Source organism: Furipterus horrens, unplaced genomic scaffold (genome assembly GCF_987537825.1).
Source record: "Furipterus horrens unplaced genomic scaffold, mFurHor1.1.pri manual_scaffold_1, whole genome shotgun sequence".
Classification (NCBI taxonomy): domain Eukaryota; kingdom Metazoa; phylum Chordata; class Mammalia; order Chiroptera; family Furipteridae; genus Furipterus; species Furipterus horrens.
In genome coordinates, this window is record NW_028327171.1 from 113,122,551 (window position 1) to 113,137,811 (window position 15,261).

Sequence of the window (15,261 nt, forward strand, 5' to 3'; positions counted from 1 at the left end):
ATTTACTATTTGTATATCTTTTTTTTGGTAAAGTGCCCAATCAAGTCTTTTGCCCATTTTTAATTGTGTTGTTTGTTTTCTTACTGTTGAATTTTGAGATTTCTTTATATATTCTGGGTGTGATTCCTATATTGGTTATATGATTTGCAGGTGTTTTTCAATCAGTCTCTGTACTTTTGTCTTTTCATTTTCTTAATAGTATCTCTTGTAGAGCAAATGTTAATTTTGACGAAGTCCAGTTTATCAGTATTTTTGTTTTATGAATCATATTTTTGGTGTCATATCTAACTCTTCACCTAATCCCAAGTCACAAAGATATTCTCCTGTGTTTTCTTCTAAACATTTTACATTTTTACATTTAGATCTGCTATCTATTATGAATTAATTTTTGTGTAAGATGTAAGGTTTAGGTTGAAGTTAATTTTTTTGCACATGAATATGTAATTGTTCCAACTCTGTTGAAAAAGCTATATTTTCTCCATTGAATTGCTTTGTACATTTGTCAAAAATTAATTAGCTATATTTTTATAGGTCTATTTTTGCACTTTATTTTGTGCCATTGATCTATTTGTTTTATGCTAGTAGCACACCTGTTTGGTCATTATAGCTTTATAGTAAGTCTTGAAATTGTGTAGTTTGATTCCTCCAAATTTATTCTTTTCAATATTTCTTGGCTATTTTAGTTCTTTGGATATGCCATATAAATTTTAGAGTCATTATGTCTATGTCTACAAAAAATTGTATAGGAAATTTGATACAGAATTGTGGATGACAATTCTTTTAGCACTTTAAAAATGTTGAGCTACTTTTTCTTGGCCCTTGTGGTTCTGATGAAAAATCTATAGTCATTTGGATCATTGTTTCATATATGCATTGTGGTTGGCTGCTTACAAATTTTTCTTCGTTTTGTTTTTTGTCATTTAAATTATGCTGAATCTGGCTGTGTATGACTCCTGTTAGGAGTTTTCTCAGCTTCTAGAATATACAGATTTGAAATCTCTCTGAACTTGGAAAGTTTTTAGCACTATTACTTCCATGAAGTAATATTTTTCTGTATGGAACTCTTTCTTTTGTTCTTTGGGGACTCTGATGACATAAATATTAGACCTTTTGCTCTTTTTCCATAGATCCCTGAGGCTTTATTCATTTTTTCAATATTTTTTCTCTGTTATTCAGAATAGATAATTTCTGTTGATCCATCTTTAACTTTATTGACTTTCTTCAGCTATCTGCATTCTACTGTTGAGCCCATCCAGTATATTTTTGATTTTAATTATTATGTTTTTCTTTATAAATTTATTTTTTTGGCTTTATTGAGGTATGATTGACAAATAAAGATTGTATATATTTAAATTGTACAACGTGATGTTGGTATACTCTACATTGAAAAATGATTATCACAATCAAACTAAATAACATCACCTCACAAGATTACCATTTGTGTGTGTTTGTTGAGAACTACTTACTTAGCAAATTTCAAGTGTACAATACATTATTAACAGCTACAGTTACTATGCTGTATATTAGGTCTTCAAAACTTATTAATCTTATAACTGAAAATTTGTACCCTTTGAGCAGCATCTCTCATTTTCTCCCATTCTGTTAATTATTATGTATTTTAATTCTAAAAATTTCATTTTGTTTTTCTTCATTTCTTTTATTTCTTGGCTGAGACTTTCCGTCTTTCCATTTGTTTCAAAAGAATTTGCCCTTACTTCTTTGAGCACCTTTAATAATAGCTGCTTTAAAGCCTTTATCAGATATCTGTGCCATCTTGACATTGGAATGTATTATTATTTCCCATGTGAGTTGAGATTTTTCTGTTTTTTTTAAATATGCCTTGTGACTTTTGGATTGTATCCTGGGCACTCTGAATTTCATGGCATAAGACTCTGGATCTTCTGGAAACCCTATGATGAATGTTGATAATTTTCTTTTAGCAGGCAGTACAGTTGGATTCAGGCTAAATATTCTGACCTGCCTTCTTTGGACTTTTGTTTCAATGTTCTGTTTTCAAAATCTTGGCAGTACTATTTGAATATGCCCTGTGCATGTGTCACCCAGTGGTCAAGTGTTCTGACCCTAGTTTTGATCTTAACATCTTTGCTATGCTGTTTAGGATTACGTTTAACACATGCAGCTTCGAGGTGAGCCTAGGAATTCAAACACAACTTTCTGGAATAGCTTTCTCAAGCTTTTCCCTCTCTGAGATCTTCCTGGTACTTTCCCCAGAAAGCTGGAGCTTTCATTGCATTACTCTGCCAAGCACTGCCCACACGTAGGGCTAGGCATAAGGAGCACACAGAGAGAAAAAAGCAGTGGGCGCTCACCTTACCCGCTTTGACCCTCAGTTTCTTTAATTGGAGAGAAAGTTCTACCCCTCTCGGTATTTCTGGTGCTTATGGTTACTGCTGCAGCCACCACTACAGGTTAGCCTATGTACAAAGGCATGGGGGCAAAGGGGAAAAAAAGGAAAGAAAAATGGGTCTTTTTCCCATTCCCTCTGTGTGTTAGCCAAAAGAAGAATGCTTCTCTTTGTGTTTGTACTGTATCCTGTTATCCACTTGTGGTTTTCAGGCTGCCTTAAGTCCAGGCCAGGGGATACCAGAAGAAACAGGAAACTTCCTGCTGGTCCAGTGGTACTCAAATGCTTTACTTTTGTTTTTAAATTTTTATTTATTTATTTGTAGAGAGAAGGGAAGGGAGGGTGAAAAAGAAAGAAAGAGAAACATTGATGTGAGAAACATCGAGAGCTGGTATGCACCCCAACCCCAACCCCAACTGGTGGCAGAACCCTCAATCCAGGCATGGCCCAACCAACTGAGCCATACCTGTCAGGGTGGTACTTGAATTTTTGTCTTCAAACCCATTCTGCCTGGTCCCATATACTTTTTTGAGTCCACAGATAGCTGCCTATGCATTCTCTCCTGGTTTTATATCTGTGTTTAGTGGGAGGGACAGGGTGAAGTATGCCTGCTCCAACACAGTCTGAACCAGAACCTGGCACTTTATTTGTTAATTTTTCTTTTTTAAAGGTCTGACTTTTTTCTTATTACAAAATAGCACATCTTCATTATAGAAAACTTAAAAAATAAAGATAAACTTGGAAAATAGAGGTATAAAAAAGAAAGCTAAAATCTTCTGTAAACTCATGAACTAAAGAAAACTAATGTCATTTTGAGGAATCATTCTTTTTTATTTTGTATAAATATTTTTTCCACTTTAACAATAAAAATAAATAAGATAATACATAAAATCATATTGTTAATGATTTTAACCAGTAATCCTAGGACCTAGGTACTAGTGACTTGATCTAATGTTATTTTTATTAAATCTTCTCATTTCCATAGGTAGAAAGTCTTTGTCCTCAAATTGGCTGGATTGAAATTGATCCTGATATTCTCTGGCTTCAATTTGTTGCTGTAATAAAAGAATCTGTCAAAGGTAACTGGATATAAAAATTAAAATAGTAAATTTTATTCATAATAAGAGTTTTCCTCAGGAGTCTATAGAATTTTGTGTTTCCTAAGTTATAATTATACATATACTATTTTAGGGGGGGGGGTCACGGTGTCAATCAGTTTTGACCAAGAATGGCAAGGCAAACAAAGTGTTATTTGGGAGTCAGAAACATACATTTGGTTAGAAACCCCAGTTGTGTTCCAAACATGAAAGAGGGACAGAGTTTATAAAGACAGAAAACAGGGACCTTTTTCTGTCTTGTGTAAAAGGCTTATACAAGTTGCTTTGAAAGAACTGTGATGGGTGCTTGTAAGCAGACTTGCACTATGCTATATATGATTAGTTGCTTATGTATATTGCTAGGTGAAAAGTTTATTTTTAAACAGAGAGTTCAGTGATGTAGAACCAGTTCTAGAAACTATATCAGGATGTAGCTGTTTGGTTTAGCCCAGTTCAAAAGTTCAGTTTCACGTGGAGGGTGTGAGATAGCTAGGCTTCCTAGAGGCCTTCTGTCTCCATTTTAGATTGCTCTCGTGACAACATCAACTCCATATTGCTGTTTCTCTTTCACAACACTTTCCCAGTGTTTTTCAGGGGACGTTGGCAGTTTATAGTGAACCACTTTCCCAAGGAAAGGAAACAGTAACTCTGTCCTCTGCTTTAGGTTGTTTTACAGCCACAGTCTAAAGTCTCACCTTCCTTCTTTATTCCAGATTGTAGCTAGTGCCTATTTGATTTCCTGTTATGTACAAAATACCAGAGGGTTTTAAACAAAATTACAACACACAGTTCCAGCTGGCAGGTGTTACAACTGAGTAACCTTTATTATAAAATAAAAATTTTTTTCTGTGTGGCCTCTTGATGCAAAGTGCATTCCTGGCTGCAGCTATTGTCTGAACTCTTAGCTCTTTAAGAATGTTTTCGATGCAACCTTTTAAAAAAACATAGTGAAAAATGATTTATAAATTAAATTTTGAAAGGTCTTTTACTTCATTTTTCTGGCTGAGTTCTTTCTCCTTCTCATCTTTTTGGTTTGAAATAGTTCAAAACCTATTAAAAATTTGCAAGACTAGTACACTGAGTACCTGTATTCCTTTCTCTGAGATTCAGACATGTTTTTCAATGTTTATTATGTCATCCTCTACAAACTTATTTTTGGCTAATCCATTTCAGGATTGGTTGTGACATACTAACCTGTTACCCCTAAATACTTAAGCATTATTTCCAAAGAAAAGGAGTATTCTCCCATCTCACCACAGTGCAATTATCACACAGGAAATTTGATGTTAATACTGTGTCAACTGATGGTAGTTGGTGCCAATTCAATGCCACCAGAAATCCCCATTTTGAAGTGTGGTGAAGGAAACTGTAGTGCAAAACAGCTCAATTTGTGATACAACACAGCTGTGAAAATAGCACAGCTGGGGAACTGCTCAATTGTGATACAGCATGGTTGTAAAAACAGCAAGACTGTGAGGCAGCCCTGGGTCCAGGCTCCTCTGACTAGGCAGCTCTGCTCTGCTCCACTGGTCTGCTTTGTTCTGCACTGGTCTGCTTGGCTTTGCTCTGGTGAGACATCTTCAGTGTTTCAGCTCAGCCAGGGCAATGCACTCTTCAGTCCTCCATGCAAAGAGAAAGTGGATTCCCAGAGCCAGAAGGGAGCTGGCTTATATGGAGAGTGATTCCTGCCCCTGCTTCCTGATTGTTCTGCCTTCATGCAAAGAAGGACTCCAAATCCTTCCAGTGTGATTAGTCCAAAAGACACTTTCCTCATTGGTCAGAATGGAACTGCTCTGATTGGTCAGTAAAGATGTTAGTAGGGTAGGGTGGAGAGAGCTATAGCTGTGCAGCTTCCACTGGGTGGGGAGAGCCTCAGTTCTATTGGTTGAAATAGGATTCCAGGAACTCCTTTATAAGGACTGGCTCAGGAGGCAGAAACACAGTGCAGGCAGGCAGTTCAGCGCTGAGGCAGATATTTCAGTGCAGGCTTCTCAATGAAATGGAGTTTGCTGAGAGGTCTCTGACTAGAAATGGCTGGTAGGCTCTGTTTTTAAAATTTGAGCCCAGCTAGCCATCAGGAGTCCTTCTTAGTAGGTATCTTCCTTCTCAGGGTCTACAACAGTAGTTGTTTCTAATTCTTAGTCTTCAATATTTTCCTGTTATCCCAGCCATTAATAACGTTTGTTTTCAATCCTGAATCCAAGCAAAGATGAGGCATTGCATTTAGCAGTCAATCTGTATAATCTTCTTTAATCTAGAACATGTTCTTTGTGACATTGACAGTTTTCAAAATTACAGACCGGTTTAGTGGACTGTCCTGTATTTTGTGGTTGTCTGATTATTTCCTCAGATTATTTAATCTGATTAAGTTCAGATTAAGTATTTTTGGAAGAGTGCTGTTTATGGGGTGATTTGTCTTCTTTTGCTCAAATTGAAGTTTTGTCTGATTTGCCCAGTGGGGTAAAATACTTTTTTAAAAGAACATCACAAAAAACTTGATATATTTTAAGATATTTGGACAAAAAAACCCATTATGTTTTCATTTGTATCCTAGCATCTGTTTGTGTGGAAAATAAGATCTGAGTTTTAATAATGATACTACTTTTGCTGGGGACTTCTCTTTGTTGTCATCTGTCAGCTTGTATTATGATTGGTCATTGCTTAAATTGAGATTCAATTTTTTAGTATTATCAAGAAAATACAATCCCACTTACTTTTAATACTGTTTATTTTTTCTAACATTTAAAGCAAAAAGGTCATTTTGTTATTAGAATGTGATCTCTTTTCCTCTTTAAGTAAAAAACAGAAACAAACAAACAAAAACTATACAATCATCTCAGTAATGCTTTCCTTATTAGCTCCAATTGTATTATTAAAATTCCAGGTGGGTACTGGAAATGTCAGGGGGGACACTTTGTAAAGTATATGATTGTCTAACCACTATGTTGTATACCTATAACCAATACAAAGTAATGTTGAAATAATTAAAAAAGAGAAAAAAAGAAAAATTCCAAACTGAGATGTTTTTCCTGAAGATTATATACAAAAATTTCTTTTCCATACCACAGTTTATAAAGAAAAACATCATTGGCTTTGAAACATGTGTTTTATCTATTTTTATTTTTAGCTGCAGGAATAGAGATGAATCAAATTGTTGGTCTTGGCATTTCAACACAGAGAGCAACTTTTATTACATGGAACAAGTAAGTGTGATGAGTTCTCTATTGTTGGGTTCATACTACAGTGAATACAGTGCTGTGAAACCTGTTTGGGAAGTTTTAAATTTGTGAATTAAGAACAGTTTTGCTTGGTTAAGGGGAATGAAAGTAAGCCTACTTTCTGGCTTATTAAAATATGTTCCTTGCATGTCATCTGGGCTTGATTTATATAACAATAAAAAGACTGTTGCTGTTATTAAAATTATCCATTCCTTTATTTTGGTGTGAGTTAGTTTCTTCAAATAAGCCTTGATTGAAGATCTTAAAAATTAGTTTATAACTAAAAAGATTCAGGGCAACCTAACAAATTTCAGAAACACAATACTATAATTATGGTTTATATTTTCAGTACTCCAAATTTAATATTTAAGTACATACAGCATAAGAAGTATGTATAGATTAAACATGGTTATAATATCATAATAGTTACCATATAGTGAAATATGTGACAGTACGTCAGGTTCCATTATCTTGGTAAAGAAACCTGTTATTTTGGTATTGCCTATTTTTATAGAGAAAGAAATGGAGGCTCAGAGAAATAAGTAAGTTGTTCAAGGTCATTTAGTTACTAATATACAAGATTCCAAATTATCTTTTTACCCCAAAGCATATGCTCTTTCCACTTATCCCCATTTGCCTTCAACACTGTAAAATGTTTATTTGTTACAAAGCACTAGATTCCAAAGAGCATCTTGAGCTTGGGGCAGTGAGGGAGATTGGTGGTGGATATAGGACAAAGGGGTAAGTCTAAGAAATATAATCAGTGTGATTTCACAGGGACTTGGCTTTTAAGTCAGTATTTGGCAGGAGAAAGTCCAAATTTAACAGTATTTCTGGCTTGATGTTTAGGAGGATATGATAGAAATTATAGAGAATATAAGAGAAGGAATTAGTTAGGTGGAGATGAAGGTGTGTAGAAGGGAACGTGATAAAATGTTTGGCTTGGGACATGTGCATGTGGAGGTATCCCCAAAGTGGTTAGAACGCTGGTCCGGTTTAGACTAAGGTAGGGCTCATTTTCTCCAGATAGGTGCTCATTCTTTCAGGGCATAATGCATGTCAAGTTAATCCCTTCCTCTGTAGTCCCCTTGAAACTCCCCCCACCAAATCCCCACCTAGCGACTTGGGCATAGCAAGTCTTAAATAAGTAATAATGTATTTTTCAGATGAAATAATAAATGAATTAAAGTCATTAGTGTACAACAGATCAGGGTTACTAAACAGTGGTACTATTGACATTTTGGGCCAGATAATACTATGTTGTTGGGGAGTGTCCTGGGCATTGTTGGATGTTTAGCAGCATTCTTGGCCTCTACCTACTAGATACAACAACCATGCAAATTTAAAGGGAGTTAGGGAGCAAAAAGCTGGCAAAACAGGACCAAGGTGAATCTGGGAGGTGGATGATATGGAAGTAGAGGCAAGAGAGTGTTCTTAGGGAAACAACTGATTGGAAGTACAGTATTACCTCACTTACCGCAAGTATTACGTTCCAGAACCCCCCGTGAAGTAGGAACCTTACATTTATTCTACACTCTTAAACCTACGTAACTTTAACAGCATACGTATACAGTACCACAAAATCCTGCGATACAGCGAAAAATGTGCGATCAATAATTAAATATAATATTTTAAAAAATTCCGTGATACAGTGAGGCCACGATAAGTGAACCGCAATATAGCGAGGGACTACTGTATTGGTTGGATTTGGAGATTAGGTCATCAGCCACAGAGATTGCTTTCATTAGAACCCGATATCAGGTCATTTATGACATGAAGCTCAAAGGATTAGGAAGCAAAGTTTTTATGTGGTAGTTGGATCATCTCACTTTTAATAGAAATCTGAGTCAGATTCCAAGGTAGGTCACTTTTCTTACTGGTGTTGCTGTTGTGGAAGAGTAAGATTTCTTCTTCAAACAATTAATTTTGAGTTTCTTCCTGGCTGCCCTTTGTTGAGATGCTTGTTTTCTTTCAAGAGTTTTGGAAACTTTGCTTGTAGGAACTCAAATACTGGATATTAAAAAAAAAATGGCACAGAAGGCTTTGTGTTTCTTTTACTTTAAAATAATGAAGCTTCTTCTACACCCGGGGCCCCGGTGAGCCAATGCTGGCAGATTCTACAAGCTCCTTGACATTCTTTGCTCATTTTTGGGAGAAAAAGAGAGACAGACTGGACCTTGTGGAATATGTTCTTTATTCCAGACTCAGCCAGCACCTTCTTTTCCCAGATACAGTAGTCCCTCTCTGTATCGTGGTTCACTTATCGCGGCCCTCACTGTATCGTGGGATTTAAAAAAATATTATATTTAATTATTCATCGTGGATTTTTCGCTGTATCGCAGGATTTTGTGGTACTGTATATGTATGTTGTTAAAGTTACATAGGTTTAAGAGTGTAGAATATGTTTAAGAACATAGTGTTTATAAAAGTGTGGAAAAGGTTAATAAGGGAGTGGGAAAGGTTAATAAGGGACTGGAAATGGTTTATAAGTGTGTGGGAAGGGTTTATAAAGCCTTAAAACATATATAAATACTAAAATAAATGTAAGGTTCCTACTTCGTGGATTTTCACCTGTCGCGGGGGGTGGGGGGTGGTGGTGGTGTCTAGAACGTAATACCCGCGATAAGTGAGGGAATACTGTAATTGCCTTTCCTCCTGAGTTCATTGGGAATTTCTGTCTTTATGGCCACAGATACATTATTTTCCTTCAGTTACTGTGAAGAAGTCTAAAACTTCGAACTGTGTTTTCTCCTTGTTCCCCCATTCCTCCTGGCCTTCTAATCCAAGAAGCTTGTTTTTTATTAACTTCTTTTCAGTCTTTGAGTTTTCTTCAGATTCTTCAGGTTAAAAAAATTTTCCAATGTATTTAATCAGTGGTGTATTATAAAATAACTCTTAATGATATCTCCTCCATTTTGGTTGCTTTAAATTCCTTTTTTTCTAAAAAATAGCAAGAGCTATTTTGTTTCTTTAGTTACTCTGTCTCTTAGGGAGACTTCTGCCAAATAACCTTAGATTAGGGTGTGTGCCAATTAATACCATAAACTGAGTCATAAGAACCAGGATGCAGTTAGTAACTGGGCATTAGAGGGGGTAAGGCACTGTGTTGGTTGATGAATTGAATATAAAGATGAACAAGGATACCAGCCCTTAAGGAATTTATAGTTTTATAATACAAGTGCATAAGTTACTGTGTTCACATAGCACCAAAAACATTTTTTTTGTAGTACTTGATACTTGTGTCAATGGTTCTTACTAATTACAAATGATTCAAAATATATTAAGAGCCTCACAATGGTATAATGTGTCAGAGAGGTTTAAGGCAATTCATTTACAGTACTGTATTGCCATTCATGTTTTTCTTCCATTTCTCTATTTGTTGGCAGAGATAAAATAAACCTAAATCACTGCTAAGTAAATATTGAACTATATGCTACTATTTGAGATCAGTATTCTAGATTGTCTTCTACATGTTATGAATTAATGATTCTATTTTCATCTTGTGATCTTCTTCCTCTCTCTGTTCTTCAGCTGCACTAGTCTTAAACATATTATGCTTCACCCTGTCTTAGAAACTTTGAACATATAGTACATTTTGTTGGGAATGTTCACACTTCTTCTTTGTTCTGATGTATCCTTCAGAGTTCAGTTCCATTGTCATGTCTCAAAAAAATCTTTCCTGACCCAGAGCAGGCAGGGTCTCCCTGTTAAATATACTAATGGCACCCAGTATTTCTCCTTTATAGGACTTATTCCTGTTATAAGTAGGCAATTGAGTAATTATTTGTTTGACTTTCTTGGTAGAAGGGTATATTCATAGGGGCAAAGGTGAGATGTCTCTGTTCACAGCTGTGTCCCCAGCTCCTGGCACAAATTGCTATATAGATATTTGCTGAATCAGTGATTAAAAATCAGATTCAAGTGTATAAGTAGCTGCCATTGTAGAATGGCTCTAAATAATCTCATATCAATAGATGTCATTTCTGTCAAACACAGTCTCATAGTTATTGGTAAAGCAACATTTTTTCATTCATCAGATATACCTCTTTGATATATGGACTATGTGGTGAGAATCTGAAAGTGAACAGACTGTGCCCTCAGGAGGCTCCCTGTCCAGTTTTAGATTCAGACGTGCACATAGATAGTTGGGGTGCAGCCTGGAGGAGAAGAGCAGAGAAGGGCAGATAGGGAAGGTTTCACAGAGGTGCTTGAGCCAAGTCTTGAAGGATGAATACAAGTTTCCTAAGCGGCAAAGGCAGGAGAAACAAGAGAATGGTTTAAGTATCAAATCACGTTGGAAATCAAAGGGACACCACCACGCCTAAGAGCTTGACTCTTTTCTCTACTCTGATCTCCTCCTTGACCCCCTCCTACCCTGTGCTCTTCAGCCACACTGGTTTGCTCTCTGTTTTTTGAATACTCCCCACTGGTTCCTATATTTGGAAGGAGCAGCTTTGAATCTGTCTTTCTGGAGCTTTCCTCCTGAGATTTACCTCTCATCTTTCAGACCTTACCTCAAAGATCACTTCTTCTAAGAGACCTTCCCTGATCATTTTATTTACCCCTCACATTGCCATTTTATTTTCTTCATAGCACTTACCATTATCTAAAATTCTTTACTTATCTGCATTTTTATTTATTATATCTCTCTCATAGAAGGAAGAAGTTCCATGAGTATTGGGATTTTTGTCTGCCCTGTTCTTGCTTGGTCCTTCACACCTGGAAGACTACCTGGCACATAGTGGGCACTCAAGTTTTTGAGTGATTGAGATGAACCTGGAGAGGAAGATAGGGTTCCAGAGCAGGAAAGGCCATGTGTTGTAGTGAGAAGTCTGCCTCTTATAGCAGTGGGAAACTATCAAAAGATGTTAAGCAGAAGAGTAATGTGACCAAATTGACATTTTAGAAAGAATATTATTGAAGCAAGGTGAATAGTGGATTTGGGGAGAATGAAGCTAAGACTGAGAAATATCTTTGAAGGCTATTGCTTATTCAAGTCTCTGATCTCATATCTAAAGACACCTCACTTCCTGGTTACTCTTTTCCTTTTCATAGCATAATCATCATATGAAGTAATATTTTTATTTACTCATTAGTCTCTCAGCACCCCCCTCCCCACTAGAATATAGGCTCCAGAGATATTAAGAACCCTCCACCCTCTAGTTTTTGGTTGAAGCAGTCAAAGGATGCCATCAACTCATGTGTGACATACTAGAGGAAGAGGAGCAGCAGGTTTGAGGTGAACATGCTGCATTTGAGATGTTGTGGGTCAGTCTTAGGAGATATGAGGAAACCAGCTATTTGTGAGGGGATGGAACTGAAGTGAGAGGCTGGCCCTGGAGATGTGGATTCGTGAATGGTTCTGCGGTGACTGCATTCATGATTGTGGGTCGGATTTGTCACAGAGAGAAGCTAGTTAAAAAGAGAGGGGACCAGGATATAACCCTCAGCAAACACCAGCATTTAACTGGCCATCAAAGGAATCAAATCTGAAGTGGAAAACAATAAGATGTACTTCAAGAGGTAGGAGGAGAAATAATACAGTGTTATTAGAGAAACTTAGGAAAGTAATAATCTTAGGACAGAGCAAGTGATTTTCTGTGTACTATTGCAGAAAGGTCAAGTCAGGTAGAAAAGGATCCTATAAATCTGGGAACATTGATGACCATTCTGAATTGTATTTGGTTGAGGTAGTGGGGGGTGATGAGGAAACATTGAGGAGGCTTAGCTAGCTGGGGGGGTATCAAGGGTCAAGAGAGATGTTTTTGGTTTTGTTTCAAAGATGGAGTTTAAGGGTGTTTAAAGAAGAGAATTGAAGAAGTATTTGATTAAATGAAGTAATGGAAGAGGCAGGAAAGCATGGATATAGAGAGTACAGGTGGAAATGTCAGCCTTAAACTTGGAGAGGGAACGATTTTCCTCTGAACCAAGGAAAATGTGTGATGGTTGTTAGGTGTAACTGGTGGAGGAGGTGGAAGTTAAGGTAATTTCTGTGTTCTTACTTCTTTTGAGATTTCTAGGGCTTGAGAAATCACATGCAAATTTGGATATGCAATTTGTGGGAAATAGAGAAGAAAGTAATGAAAGGCAAGAGAAAAACTTTTATCATTTTAAATGACTTTGAGAACATAGACAAGGTTGCATTCCATAGATATGAAATATGATACCAATTCACAAGGCTATGTGACTTTTCTCCAACACCTCTCAATGGTTGTGGCATTGAAGGTAGAGCGAGAAGAAGGTTAGATTGATTCCAGTTTTGGAGTTGAAAAGGTAGATAGTTAACTTGAAAGTCAAGGGACAGAGAGTGATGTCATGCAAAATAGTGAAGTAGAAAGTTGGAAAAAGAGAATTCTAGAACCTGATTGGCCCTTATAAGAACTAGGGGAGTGCTGGATGGAAGTAGAGGTTGCTGTTCTTAGGTAAGAGAGGGTATGTGCAAACCAGCCACCATCCCCACCCTCATCCCTGCTGTGGGTATGGGAAAAGCAGCCCACATCCCTGGAGCAAGTGGCTGGTGCCAGAACAAGCAGTGGGAACCTTGTCCTACAAAAATGTCAGCTGATAAGCTTTGATGGGTTTGGCAGTGCCCTGCAAGACTGGTTCTGATGCTTGCCTAGGTTCTGGCCCTGTCAGCCCTCTCAGCTGCAGCGGCTCCGTTTGGCAGCATCTGCTGGTTGATTTAAAGGGCCATTACATTTATGGGTTCTTTTGGAGACAGAAATTTAAGAAAATCTTTCTCAGGTCACTAGCTGATCACAGATAACAGAACAAAAGTTTCAGAAACTTCAGTGACCATACAACAAGAAATATACATTTTGTAAAAATAGTTTGGAATGGTCACAAACTGACAACTCCAGTCCTCAACAAGAAAAAAACCAGCAATACCTGAGGACTGGGAAAATTAGATTGTTCTAGGGTTACCACATTAATTTTCAAAGGGATAAAAGTTTTAAACATCTCACTGGATGACTTAAGGAATTAGTCATGTTAGGAATGTTTGGTAAATTGACCCATTAAAAACTAAAAGAAGGGGTATCCAAGATGACGGCAGCATAGGTAGAAGCTACACTAATCTCTTCACAGGACCAAACTGGAATTACAACTAAATTATAGAAAAATCGTCCTGAGTAACTAACTGAAGACTAGCTGGAGAGAAGCCTTATAACCAAGGATACAGAAGAAACAACATCACCACATTTAGACTGGTAGGAAGGGCATAGGTGCAAGACAACTGACAGCTCCCATAGGTGGGTGGCCTCTGAAGTTCTGGAGGGTTATTTCGGTGGCTGGGGAGATTCCTTCTGAGATGTATGGGATCTAACCCCCAAGAAAGGCTCACCAGCCTACAGCACCAGAACCAGAAAAGGTGCCCACATAACATCCAGCTGTGAAAAGGGGAGGGGTTTCTGTCTGCCAGGGAGAGATGGCTAGAGATGCAAAGCACAAAATTTTATTTACAGCCACATACCCTGGACTCTGACAGAGGCAGGGCAGAGTGGACTAGCACCATGTGAAGAGAGTCTTGGGTTGTTGGTTCTGGGGAGAAGGTTGAAGGGTCAGCTGCTAGGATCCCTGTGCAAAGAAGCCATCTTTCTCAGGCAGAGCAGTTCACTCCATGTGGCATGAGACTGGGGGGAAGCAATAGTTCTACCCACAGGAATCCTTTCCCCACCCTGTGGAGCTTAACCATGTTGAGGAGTACAGCCAGAGGCTCTTTTAGTGACTAAGTCTTAACAGGCAGCCTGCAGGTGGAAGCCAATATCTGGGTCCTTTGAGACTTTAGCTGGCCCTCTCCTGAGCTGATGCTGGTAAAAGCTGGCCTTGGTGTGCAGCTTTGGTCCTTTCCTCATGAACCCAGGCCCAACTAATGGAGCCACAAGCTGTTGATCACTGATAGCTCCAATCACATTGCCTACGGCCAATAACAGGCAGCGTCTGACATAGATGTGCATGAGAGTCTTTGCAAATCTACCTGATATACAGGAACAAACACAAATAGGCAGCCAGAATGGAAAGACAAAGAAATAGCCCCAAATGAAAGAACAAGAGAATTCTCCAGAAGAATATCTAAATGAAATGGAAGCAAGCAATTTATCAGACATAGAGTTCAAAGTAATGAATATAAGGATGCTCAACAGCATGACATAGACATAGACACCATTAAAAAGGGCCAGTCAGAAATGAGGAATTCAATTATCTAAAATAAATAATGCACTGGAAGCAATAAATGAGGCAGAGGTTTTGGAAGACAAAGTAGAAAAACACCCAATCAGAGCAGCAAAAAGAAAAAGGAATTTTAAAAAAGAGGATTGTTTAAGGGACCTCTGGGACAACATAAAGCATCAACATCCACATGCTAGAGGTTCCAAAGGAGAAGAGAGAGAGCAAGGGATCCGGAATCTATTGGTAGAAATAATAACTGAAAACTTCCCTAGCCTGGTGAAGGAAAAAGACACCTAAGTCCAGGAAGTGCAGAGAGTCCCAAACAAGAGGGACCCAAAGAGGCCGCCACCCAGACAAATCATAATTAAAATGGCAAAGCTTAAAGACAGGGAGAGAATTTTAAAAGCTACAAGAG

The 15,261-nt window shown here is 37.7% G+C and overlaps 1 protein-coding gene across 1 annotated transcript in view; it reads left to right on the top strand.

The window, feature by feature from the left end:
• GK5 (glycerol kinase 5) overlaps nt 1-15,261 on the top strand; it is a 145,464-nt gene that overhangs the window by 30,199 nt on the left and 100,004 nt on the right. Inside the window, exons 2-3 of the mRNA XM_090266346.1 lie at nt 3,351-3,444; nt 6,590-6,665. Of these exons, the coding sequence (XP_090122472.1) occupies nt 3,351-3,444; nt 6,590-6,665 (170 nt within the window). The remainder of the gene's footprint in view (nt 1-3,350; nt 3,445-6,589; nt 6,666-15,261) is intronic.